General features: G+C 40.8%; 2 protein-coding genes across 2 annotated transcripts in view; one reads left to right on the top strand and one right to left on the bottom strand.

Annotated features, from left to right (window-relative positions):
* The window catches only part of LOC122165340, a 45,606-nt gene that overhangs the window by 18,860 nt on the left and 14,178 nt on the right, over nucleotides 1-12,568 (bottom strand). The gene's annotated exons all lie outside the window — the stretch shown is intronic.
* On the top strand, nucleotides 5,010-9,496 carry TMEM17 (transmembrane protein 17). The gene is made up of 4 exons (XM_042828230.1): nucleotides 5,010-5,112; nucleotides 7,915-8,018; nucleotides 8,273-8,386; nucleotides 8,793-9,496. Exons 1-4 carry the CDS (start codon nucleotides 5,010-5,012, stop codon nucleotides 9,096-9,098), a joined length of 627 nt encoding a protein of 208 aa, XP_042684164.1. The 3' UTR covers nucleotides 9,099-9,496.

Here is a 12,568-nt window from a genome sequence, read left to right as displayed (position 1 = left end):
TAACCAGCCTAATTTTGAGGGTGCTGCTGCAGCACAAACGTAACAAGGACAGAACAAACATAAGCAGTAAATGCACCACTCCTTCCCAAGATCAGCTTTCAGGGGAAACCCATCAGAGAACTGAAGGCTTTGGATTGTACACATAATATTTAGGATAGCTAAAACTACCACCAGAAAGCTGACCTCACCTCCCCGTGCATGCAAAGAAGAGACCAAGGCTGAAGCCATCAGACCCTCTAACACGTAATTCTCTGTAAGCTGCCAAGGTCTGCAGAGTGATTCTAGATCTGAGGTAGGATTCTCAGTGCATTTCTGCACAGAGAGGACAGTTTGGCTATTGTAACTGCAGAGCAGACAAAACATGTTTTGCTGAGAATAACTGAGAGCCCCTGCCAAGTTCCCTCAAATAACCTGAAAGAACAAGTCTCAAGTCTGGTTGCCTTGAGTCCTGCTAAGGTGCACAGGTGTAACTGAGGCAGAATGTGTCCTGCAAGCAGAGGATGAAAGCACAGGATGTAACCAGTTTGCTGACAAAGCTCATGATGAGAAAAACAAGACTTGAAGTCTGTTTGCAGTGCTATAACATGCTGTTGTCTGGCTATTCCTCAGACACTTCGAGAAAAGAATGGACTCATCTGCATTAGTCCGGTCATGCAGAGAATCAAAGAATCTTGGAAAGGACCTGTAAAGGCCATCTAGTCCAACTGCCCTGCAATGAACAGGGAGACCTACAATTAGATCAGGCAGCTCAGAGCTCCATCCGGCCTGACCGTGAATGTCTCCAAGGACGGGGCATCCACCACCCCTCTGGGCAACCTGTGCCAGTTCTTCACCACTCTTAGTGCAAAAATCTTCTTCTTTATATCCAATCTAAGTCTCCCCTCTTTTAGTTTGAAATCATTTCCCCTTCATTTCCCCTATCACCACAGACTGTGCTAAAGTTTGTCCCCTTCTTTCTTACAGTCCCTCTTTAGATACTGAAAGGCCACTATCGGTGTCCCCAGAGCTTCCCCTTCTCCAGGCTGAGCAGCTCCAGCTCTCTCAGCCTGTCTTCACAGGGAGGTGTTGATCAAGAATTTTTGTGGATGTGAGAATCTAACTCAAAATGCACACACTTGCTGTAGTCTCCTTGTGTATCATACAAATCTCAAGCACTTTTGCAACACAAATGGTAAAACGTGTTCAATAGCAGTGCTAGCCTTGAGACTTTCCCAATGCGCTTGGCGAAACTACAAATCAACAAAATAAAACAAGCAGGGGAGCTGTTCCATCTAAATGCAAAGCACAAGAAGGACATCAATCCATGGGTGCAAGTAATAGCCTTTTTGTTGTTGTTTTTGAGGTCTTTAATGTCTTTATGCTTAGGACTGAAATAACCGAGATACATTTAACGCACAGCACGACAGCAGCAATATGTAATGTTTCAAACAGGAGCATCAGACTGATCTCATCAGAAACAATAATTGTTTACCAGACACAAATACCCTGTAGGTGTTAAACAAACACCAGGGACTAATGCACAAGTGACACAGAGAAAAGATTGTCTCGAGGTACTGCACACCAGGAGCACAGCTGTGGAATTTCTCTGACAGCACTGTCACAGCTCATAACATGATCCTTTCAAACACATGCATTCGTGGCAGCTGTAATTTGTTCAAACTCACAATCTGTCACTTCACCCTGAGAACAGGAGGAGAAAGCAAGCCTGTGTTCTGTTTGCTTGCTCATATCTTAACCCACCAGCACTTTTTACATTTTACAGCATTTCTACCAAAACACTGTGCAGGTATTAAGGATCAGGCAAAGAAGTGTGTTATTTCTGTTGCTTGCACACTTACAACTACACGAAAGGCAGACGCACAGGCATCCCAGGGAAAACAGCATTTCTGAGATTCCACATCAGCAAATTCAGAAATACAGCGATTACAATTCAGGTACACAGATAAACCACTGGCACCATTTAAATGAACTCTGTGTTTCTGAAATGCCAACTGTAAAAAACTGCTGATATTTAATTTCATTAGATATACTGCATCTGGTGTTTATGGCTTAGAGCTGTTGCCAGAGAGCCCCAGGAGCTTCGGTCTGGGAGCCAAGCCAGTGTCTACCAACTTAGTTGGACTACTGGGGATACACAAAGATCCAATATTCCTCTGATTTAAAGCTTTCAGGCAGATTTTCAGAGATTTCTGTTTTATTTATAGCTAACATGTGTGGAGAGAAATAAAATGGTCATGTAACATGCTGTGCAATGGTCTTATTGCACATGGTCTTATTTTGAAGGACAGAGTTGGAAATCCGGCTATTTCTACCTTAAACATTAAGACAGGGATAGACACAAAGAAAGAAAAAGCCAAAAACAGTCTCATCACAAACACTATTAACTTACGTATTCGTGCAGATGGTCATCGTAACTGTTACAGTCACTTAACAGTTAAACCTCTGCCCTCCTTCCACTCCTTATGGCCCACACTGATATCTTTATGTTACAAGGAAACTCTGACCTGTCTGGGTGTTCTAATCCATGAAGTTTTAATATTCTCTTGCTTGAAACTTGAGTAGGTGCTCTCCACCTGTCCTATAGAAAATTGGAAGTCTGTTCATAAAGTGGGCAAAAAATGTGTGCTTTAGTGTAAAAAAAAAAAAAAAAAAAAAAAAAAAAAAACACCAAAAACAGAATTAGTAAAAACAAAGAGTATATTCCATCTTCAGAATATTTTAAGCATCTGCACAGACAAAAATATTAAATGAAAATGCACACAATTTTATTTCACAGGGATGCGCTGGATGCTTGGCCATCTGCTGAAAATGTAAGGCTGCCAAATATCACAGATTCACACCTTGAGTCTGGAAATTGAGTTCACATGGCAAATCCATGCATCTCTTGTGGTGCCTGCATTCCACCAGCCCTTCCTTGACTGACTACTTAGTTTTTCACTTCAGTGACTTCTAAGCTGGATTGCTTCACAGTTTTTGAAAGAGCAGAACCCAGTCTTGCAAAGTCCCACTGACTACTCTAGAGCTGCTAGTAGGGTGTATGCTAGACATAATTTTAGAAATGGGGAATGTAAGAACATCAGAGTGCATGATCATGGCCCCTGCTCAAAGCCACTGGCAACTAGAAAGGAACGGTGTTATGCAGTCCTAGAAAAATTCTTCCCTTTATTCTTGAAAAAGTAATCAAAAGGAAAATCCTTAAAGATTGAACCTTAATGGGCCATCAGCTTAAACAACAAAAAAACCCTGAGACTTCCTTGAGGATCTCACTTAACACAGCCATACTTCTAATTCATATAAACCTATTCCTTGTGTCCAGTTAACTGAGAGCGTGTGACCAGTGTCCTCCTAACCTAAAGGGAGTTAACAAGATCAGGACAAAGGCAACAGCAGCATAACAAAGTTTCAGGCAGTCTCACTGAAAATATCACACAGATACATTATCTGGCCACTGTCTGTAGCTGATTGCTTTATGGTGAGATTCGCAAGACAGTGCAAAAGTCACCCTTACAGTTGTTGAGTCTGGCAGGAAGTACATTCCTAGCACCTACTGGAAATTGGCAAGACAACAAATATAGATTGCACCAGTTAATGCTCAGAAGCCTACCTAACATTAATGTTGGTTTTCATAATGTTTCCTGGTACATTAAAGTCATTTTTAAGCTCTTCAATTATTTACCAGATAGATAGCTAATTAGCCAGCCATCCACTCACAGATTTTTATCACTGAAACTCTGGCATACCTCCAGTGCCCTCACAGCTCAGAGCTCCGGGGTCCACATCTAGCTAGAACACAACTACACGTACCTCTGTGACTGCAGCTTATATTGCTTTACTCCCCCCTGGAAGTAGACTAACTATTGCAAGCACTGCCATCACTATGCCTACAACAAAAGGCTGCAAAGTTAAAGAAAGTAAGGTCCAAAAAACTGGACATACATTCAGACTCGTTGCTTTCACTAAATTATTTGTTCATAATTGTTCATTATTCGTCTTGCCTGACCCACCTAGTTCACAGGTAGCTCTGGTAGCATCGCTGAGCTGTGCTCACTGCTCCACAAACTCATCTTGTGTAACAAAAGGCACCTCATCTCCTTTATTTTATGTTTTGATGCCTGTAAGGAATATTTCTCACTGAATATCTGCCTCCTTGGGTCCAGGACACGTGCTGAATGATGTGCCCTCTTCTGTGGATTGCAACAGAAACCTCAAAGAGCATTTCTCAAGATTAAACCTCACCTGTTTAACCTGCAAAATAGGAATAAGCCTCACCCGCACCTTAAGATTTATGTTAAGAGCACTCACGCAGTAAAGCTTGCTGCCTTCCCTGCCCATAATGGGACACGCACAGCACCCCTTGAAATTAGGAGGTATATGTAATACCTTCTCCCTTCCAATCTATTGCCATTATTTGAAAATCACTTCCTCCTCATCTCTTCTGAAGGTCTTCTGGTTGGTTTGCTTTGGATTTTTGGCCGGTTGGTTGGTTTTGTTTGCGAGGGAAAGCTTGGTGCCGATTCCTGCTGCCACATTTGATTTGCAGAACTCTGCAGTCACATAGCACACCATCCGTCTGCTCGTAAGCCAAGTGGATTTCTCAGAAGTTGAGCTTTATCGGCTGTCTCTGGGGCTTTCCCAGTGGGATAGAAAGAAATTAAATTTAAACCCGGCTTTAAATTATTCAGAGGTAATTGAGTCTGGAAAGTCATACTCGAGAACGATCAGCCGGTAAAGTAACAAAATGCGATTTTGGGAGAGAGGAAATGGGGAGGATTTGGGAGAACTGACGCGTCACACCAGGCACAACGAAACCGCTGCTGTTATCGCTCCTTGTAGTGCAGGGCACGAGCTGCTCCTTCATCCTGGCGATGCGGAACGCAGTTCCCTGAAAGGACTCCCCAGAAGGAACCGGCACCGCACCGAGCTTCGCCCCGGCATCTCTGGCCAAACTCCACGTCTCCACCGCGCCTGCGCGCCCCCGCCCCGTCGCCAGGACGACAGCGGCCCGCGGCATGTCGCTGCCCGAGCCCCTGCGGCGCCGGCTGGGCTCCTTCAGCCGCACCGTTTTCACCGACAGCCGCCGCGCCGGCCCGCAGTACCCCAGCGAGCGCGCAGGTAAGCGCGGCCGCCCGCCAGCAACAAAAATGGCGGCTGGAGCAGCCGGGGCGGGGGAGCGCGGCCCTTCCAGGAGCCAAGATGGCGGCGTCAACGGTCACCTGGCGGCCGTCAGGGCGGGGCGCGCTGTGGTTTAAAAGCGCGTGCGTTTGCATAAAGCGTTACGGGTAAAGTCCTTTGTTAGGCCGGCGCCAGGCTGCCAGAACGAAAAGCATACGGGGTTGTAGAGAACACCAGGAGCAAATAGAAGAACTGAGCTGCTGCTCTGAGCTCAGCAGCCCTCACAGAGGATGGACTGCAGTGCGTGAAGAGGTGTGCCCGTAAGCTGAACTTAGACAGAAGAAACTCAGACTGCAACGTCCCTGCTTTCTCCTCCCTCATCCAAGTCTAAAAGGACCATCCCTGAGGACATAATCCATACCCATAAGAAATGAGAGTTTTTCCTTAGTCCTATTGCCAGGGAAACCTGCAAACAGCCCACAGTTTTATTCCTTTGCAGTGACGGGAGCCATGGAAATAAACTGTCTGCATAGGCAGGTTAAGTTCATGGAGGTTAACATGAATTTCAACCGATAAATCCATTCCAAGGTGATTAAAGTTATTTCAACACAGGAGCACTCATTAACTTTATGTAGTTGTGCCAGCACAGCTACACTACTAGCATACGTATCAGTACCTCCTTTCATGTATCAGACAACACTGAAACATTCCCTAGGCTCCCAGAACAGCTTCTCTTTCAGTCATTTCAGTCTTCTTTTGTGAAAATTCTTACGAGAAGCCTCAGCTTATTGAAAGCAATGGCAAATGTATCATGAATTTCTTTGAGGCCAGGCATTCAAGTCTAAAGTTCACACTCACATATTTCAGGGAGTTGCATCAAATTTGCCAGTGCAATACAGCCTGGCATTTTCCTGTATTTTTGCTATTCTAGAAAATAATCACAAGTTCAACTTAGGGATAAAAAGATGAATTATAATTTGCTTGTATTTCTATGCATTCATTCAAAAAATAATTTTAAAACCTGAGCAGAAATTAAAAATACCAATACTGGGTCAGTTCAACCTTTAATGTACCACAATATTTTCATCATCACAATTTAAATTGGAACTCTTGGCTTCTCTCTTTTTACATATGGCTACAAAGCATTGCAATTTCATCTAATACAAATTACATGCAGAGAAGAAACAGTGTTACTTGTGCTTGGATGGTCTTGTTTTTTTGAAAGATGAATATAGAATCATAGCATCCTTGGAGTTGGAAGGGACCTTTAAAGGTCATCTAGTCCAACTCTCCTACAACAAACAGCTAGATCAGTTGCTCAGAGCCTGGTCCAACATCTTTTAAAATTGTATCTGAGTGTCCTCACAAGTCCACAGACTGATTTGTTAGGAGAGCTGAAATAAATTTAGATAGGCAGTAAAATCGTTTTTGAAGTACCTATAGATTTTCATTCCTTTGTAGATGTAATAAAGTGTTGATGCTGAAAAATGGGATTATTAAAAATAGATACTGGTTTTCTCGCACTTTCTATTTCAGTTTAATCAATTCCTGCCCCTCACATCCTGTCCTTAAGGTCTGTCCCAGTTCTATTCCCAAATACTCCTCCCCTCCCATGTAGTCTAGTAACTACCCTGAATAAATGCTCCTGCATCTGGCATAAAGACTTCTGGAACAGATTGTACCAGGATGCATGTGGCTGAACTGGAAACAGGAATGCCAGACTGAGATGGAAGAAAAACAGGTATGGAAATAGTTGGTACAGAAAGAGAAGACAGTGTCAAAAGAAGGGTGGTTCTGAGTTTGGAAGGAATAACATGTGGCTGTTGGACTAAGTTCCTATTGAATATCATCATGACGGACAGGGGAATAAGACTTGAATACAAAGCAGGTCACAGTGAATACTTTCTAAATATGCTTAGATGCTATCTTCACCAAGTGAAGATTTACCTACAGACTTCACTTGACGAAAATGTAAGAAGTAGATCTGTTGGTAATTAAAGTAAATTTGTTGTAATATAAACTTATTAGTTAATATGGCAATAAATGGTTTGTTAAAAGTGAACCATTGAATTGGAATGCCCTTAAAATTTTTCCTTGTTTTCAGTTTGATCTTTTAAAACTATGATTAAATTCTACACACTGAATTCTGCAGACTTTAAATTCTGTTTGCTGTTTTTCTTCATTGTATCAACATATTTTGTTCTTACCATTCTTTAAAAGACAAGTTTCAGCTTGACACATATTTGAAATTCTTTAATCAACATCTAAAACAATTACAGGTTTCTTGCAATGTTACTTTTATCCATGTTTATTTAAAGACTCAGAAAACAAGAATGGGCATTATATGCCTAGAATCTGCTCAGGCAGGTCATCTACAAAATGAAGATAATCCAGTATGTACTCATCTAAACTCTGACCATCCTCTTTAGAGCAGCAATAAAATTAGCACTTCCTATTTCTGCAGTATCAGTATACTGATATGCAAATGTATATATGCAGTACTTGAGCTAAGCTTATCGGTCAGGTTTTTGACTGTCTGGTATTTCATGGCTTACTCAACTTGAATTTATGACTACGTGATAAAAATTCTGCATCATGTGAACTGGAAGTTGGATTAGATGGTAGGAAATAATATAGCCTAAAATGAGATAGATTAAAAAAAAAAAAATACTTTTAACACTTAATTTGACTGAGAAGTGTTAATGCCCTCCTTGAAGCTAAGAAGGAGCACAGACTTTCTGTCAGTTACTGAAAGAAGTTATGGAACAAACTAGGAGTGATAAAGACTTCTTTTATCTGCAGATAACGAAATACTTTCCAGTTTACCACTACAGATGTCCCTCTATTTCAACGTTTACTTTTTCCCATTTTGGTGGCTCAGCACAGTTGTTATGCTCCAGCTGAAGGTGAGTCCTGAAGGAAAATAATGATTTGCAAGTGTAAATTTTCTTATCAAAACCCGCCAGTACAGAGATGGAAGTCACTGGAGTTAGAATTTAGTAGGTTTGTTTGGGGGAATCCTTGAAACTGGAGTCTTAAGAATATTTGAATGCTGATATAGCACTGTCAACTTACAGTAGCATACAGTGTGTTCATTTAACAGCTGTGTTCATGTTATAAAGAAGCATGGCAGAAGCTTTTACTCTTTCCTTCCCTCTAGTATCCAGTCTTGTCAGATTACTACAAATTCATCCTGGTCACAATCATGATCCTGACTTCTCTAATAGAGGTCATTCGACTCTACCTGGGATACATGGGCAACCTGCAGGAGAAGGTACGTTACCATATGTATGTTTTAATTTGTAGAGGAGAGCTTTTTACAACTGAGCATAAATGAAGCAATCTGCCAGTTCATCTGAGAGATGTTGATTAGATGGTTATTTCTGAGTGGTATTGTTTACCTTCTATTACCTTAGCATCAGCTTCCATTAACTTTTGTGGATTTCTCCCTCAGAGGTGACCACTGTCACTCCTTAAAACTTTTTTTAAGATACAATTTCTGTTAAAAACACATGATATGGAAACATTAAACCATCTTATTTTCCATTTCACATTATGTCCTGGCTTTTGGAAGATTTATTTTTAAAAAATGGTTTTCTCTACCAACTTTAGTTCCCCTCTTTTTTTTTCCCCTCATCTCTAACTGCCGGTTTTCAGATGGTGATGTCTCCCTGTTACAGGTCCCTGAGCTGGCTGGGTTTTGGCTCCTGACTCTCCTTCTGCAGTTACCTGTAATTCTCTTCTTGCTATTTAATGAAGGTCTGAACATTCAACCATTGGAAAGATCAGTTAATATCATCTTTGCCCTCTTCCTCATCTTCCAAGTTATTGCAGCCTTTGTCACCCTGAAAAGAATGGTAAACAAACTGGCAGCTCACTTCCACCTTAATGAATTTGACAGGCTAGAGGAAAACCCTGCGCGTCATCATTATGGCTCAAGTAAAGAAGGGAATATACTTCCCATGGCTAGTATGGGTCCATGCTGAGGAGCATCATACAACAAGTTTGGGCTGGGGATCAAGCACTTAGGGCCTGAGACACTAACAGAGGCAGGCCTTATGATGCTACGACTCTGTTCCATTTTGTTGGGTCATTATCTATATTTCTACTTCAGAGACATTAAGAAATAGACCATAAGTGCCAACATTAAACCTCAGAGTTGAGCTCCACTCTGCAAGAAAAATCAAAGCCAGTGATGTAAGTTGCTGAATGGACCAATTAATTTGCACACTGTTACTGGGTAAAGTACCTACAGGGTAGGTTTGTGGGTTTTACATCTTAAAAAGTCATGTGCCATTTCTAAAGAACAGAAATCTATTTTCCTAACTGTTTGCACACAGACGTATTTTGTTTACAATAAATCCTTTTTGTATGTTTGTATTTACATCAGTTTTTTGTCTATTCTTCCAGATGCTGTAGATATGTAGTTAAGCAAAAACAAGCAAGAATCTTGAAGCCTAGAAAAAACAGTAGGGGTGGCATTGATGAGAGACTACAGCTTGAGGTGGTCTTCCAGATAATTCCAGCACTAGGAATTCCTTACTAATAAACTAGGGTGGAGTTTTGAAAGTATTCTTTTGCTCAAAACTCCTGCACTCCTCCTCTTTGGCTTAGCTGGAGTTTTAACTATCAAGCCATTCAAAATGAACAGTGCAATTTTCTCAGACAGAAAATTCAGTAAGTCAGATGTAGCAAAATTATAGACATAAAAAAAAATTGGTTTATGTCACAGGACACTACGTATGCCACAGTTCTCTCATTTCTGTTTGTATTGATGTCTAGACTATCATCTTCAGTTTCAGTAATTGCTGAATGCTCATTTTTTTCTGTCAGGGAGGGATAAAATAAAATACATTTTTCATCTGAATCCTTAGTCTTCAGTAGGACAAAAGTAAGCAATTTTCAGAGCTGGCACAAACATCCAGACTGCTTGAAGAAAGGTAAAGAAGTCTGATGTGAAAAAGGCAGAGTATACTTAAAGCTGATGTGTGGTTAAAGCTCATAGAACCTTTGTGAAAAAGGAAAGCGTTGCGCTTTGTTTTATGCCAGAACTCTTTGTTTCAGTGCATGAGTGAACGTACAACACATTCTATTGAGTTTCCTTTTCTTATTTTGTTATTGTAGACTGTACACTATCAAGGCACATACCCCTTCATTTTTAAACAAAATGCTTCTACCAACAGCAGAACTGGCTGTTGTGCAGAGAAAGAGCATCAGAAACTCCTTGTAAAGACATTCCTAACCGATGCAGTGGGAATATTGTGCATGTTTTCATATCAGTTACATTGCTGCAGAGTATTGAGGCCAAGGCTGATGAGGTAGAGAAGAAACTTGTAGGACTCATTACAATGACAGATAGCAACATAACAGATCCTAACAGCCCAAACAGAAGCATCATAAACCTTGGAGCTTTTTTTTCCCCAATAACTGTGTAGTGTATCTCAAATGTCTTAGTGCTCTGTAGACATTCAGTCTCCTCTTGACGCAATACAATGGGAATAACTTCAGAGACTGCCTTTCTCTATAGAGGATAGAGTGCAGACCTCCAAGGAGCTCAGCTCCACCAGTAAGAATATCTGGGTGTTACAGAAGTACAGAATAACAGCACAGTGGGAAAGCTGAGCACTGCTAGTTTTCAGTGCCTTCCAGAAAGCAGCATCTTTTCCTTATGTGCACCTACATGCAGTAAACTAAGATCTGAAGAGACAGAGTGATGCACCTATAGTATTCAAATTTCTTGCTTGCACTAGAGAATGCCACACTCTGTTTTTCTTCCGGTATCATCTTAAAAAGTTTAAATTTATTCTAAGATAAGAGTGTAATGAGTGGGAAGGCTTCTGACACCAAATACATCACATACAACATGATGGGGCTGAAAAAAATTCAGCCATTTAATACTGACAACAGGGAATTGGTCTCCAGGGCTAAGGCTGCAAGGCGTGATTCAAAATCCTTGCTTTTAGTGATAAGGAAGCCATAGGCTTGGAAGATCAATTGCTATGCAAGATAATTACCGGAAGCCAAAGATAAATGGATACACACCCCTCTGCTGGAGAGAGAAACAGAATATTGATGTGCTGACACAGATAACAGCATTCAGACTGACTGTTAGATTTGCCTGGAAATGCTGAAGGTACAAACCAGTCCAGGACATAAAACTTCAGCAACATGCTTCATAAATCCAAGACCTCTGCACTGTCACCACCCAGGTTTCATAGCATAGTCTTTTTTTTAAATTCCATTACCAGCTTAAACATTCAACTATGAAGCCAGCCTGCCACTACCTAAAAACTTCACATTCTGAGTCTACAGCTGCAATTTTTCCACAAATTTCCCACTCCTGCTACCCAGAGGCAGGAGAAGAAAAGTACAGTAGCATTCAGGAAGACAAAGCAGTGAATGAGGACATGCAATGAAACTTTCCCTTCAGATGCTAAATTTCACAGGAACTGGTGAATCTTAAATACAGCAGTTACTTGTAGCACAGCCAGATTTCAGACATGAAAAAAGCAAGTTTCAGAAACTTTCAATAAACATGTAGAGAAACAGTGACATACATGAGGAGGAGAAAAAGAAGACTTCACAGAAGGTGCTTGCACATTACATATAAAGGGAGGAATTTCTATGCATCAGGAACACAGAACCAATAATGGCATTTATGTCTTAAAGAAAAATAAAAAAGCTTTATGAAGATTAGAAAGAGTTGCCAGAACAAACTGGAAGCAGTGACAAGTATGGGAGAACTTCCAAGGGATGTTGCAGGAAGGCTGAGTCCTTCATAAATAGTCTTCTTTTAGTTACTCAGGTAACTATGAAGGTATGTTAGCCCACAATTGGAAGCACGTATCTGTCTCATGGTGCAAAGCACTCATGAGTAGAATGGGAGGATTTAAAATGCAGCAAAGCAAGTTGCAAAGGCTTTCAGTGTGGTTTGTTTTTTCCTCTATGAAAGGGAAGAAGCTTAAGAACACTGGAAACTGCAGTGGAAGTTCATCATAAAGCCACATAGCATCTAGACAGTTTTGAAAGTAAGCTGTACAATAGCACCTTTTTGTTACATTGCAATTTGTGCAGAGAACTACTATTGTTTGGTGGGGTTTTTTTGTTATTTTTATTGTTTTTTTAATAACTATCTTTTTTTTAATAACTAACTCACTATCAGTATGTTCCCCTTCACTAGGGAGATCTTTGAATAGCAGAAATCTGTGAAGAACTAAACCCTGCATGTATATTACTTCAGCAAGTTTACTGATAGGAAAGGTCAACAGACAGTTTGAAAGGAAATTTGTACTGACATTCTTCCTTTAACTAAAGATGAAGTACTGGCATATTGCCTTAAAATTCTATTTTTAGATTACTGATCAATCTGAAGATGGATTATTTTCATTCAAGGGCATTGCTGCTGAGAGTCAGCATGTATTCTTTGTCAGAAATGGACATTGTAAAAGGATTATTA

Source organism: Centrocercus urophasianus, unplaced genomic scaffold (genome assembly GCF_019232065.1).
Source record: "Centrocercus urophasianus isolate 14NV4802_14NV808 unplaced genomic scaffold, USGS_Curo_1.0 seq_10, whole genome shotgun sequence".
Taxonomy (NCBI): Eukaryota; Metazoa; Chordata; class Aves; order Galliformes; family Phasianidae; genus Centrocercus; species Centrocercus urophasianus.
The sequence above is the reverse complement of the archived record's forward strand: the minus strand, read 5'-3'. Positions and strand labels throughout refer to the sequence as shown.

Excerpts from the sequence above, each read along its gene's own strand:
- TMEM17 (XM_042828230.1), top strand. The coding sequence starts at position 5,010 with ATGTCGCTGCCCGAGCCCCTGCGGCGCCGGCTGGGCTCCTTCAGCCGC. Across the intron at positions 8,019-8,272 it reads TTGTTATGCTCCAGCTGAAG|TATCCAGTCTTGTCAGATTA; the intron begins GTGAGTCCTGAA and ends CCTTCCCTCTAG. Across the intron at positions 8,387-8,792 it reads TGGGCAACCTGCAGGAGAAG|GTCCCTGAGCTGGCTGGGTT; the intron begins GTACGTTACCAT and ends TCCCTGTTACAG.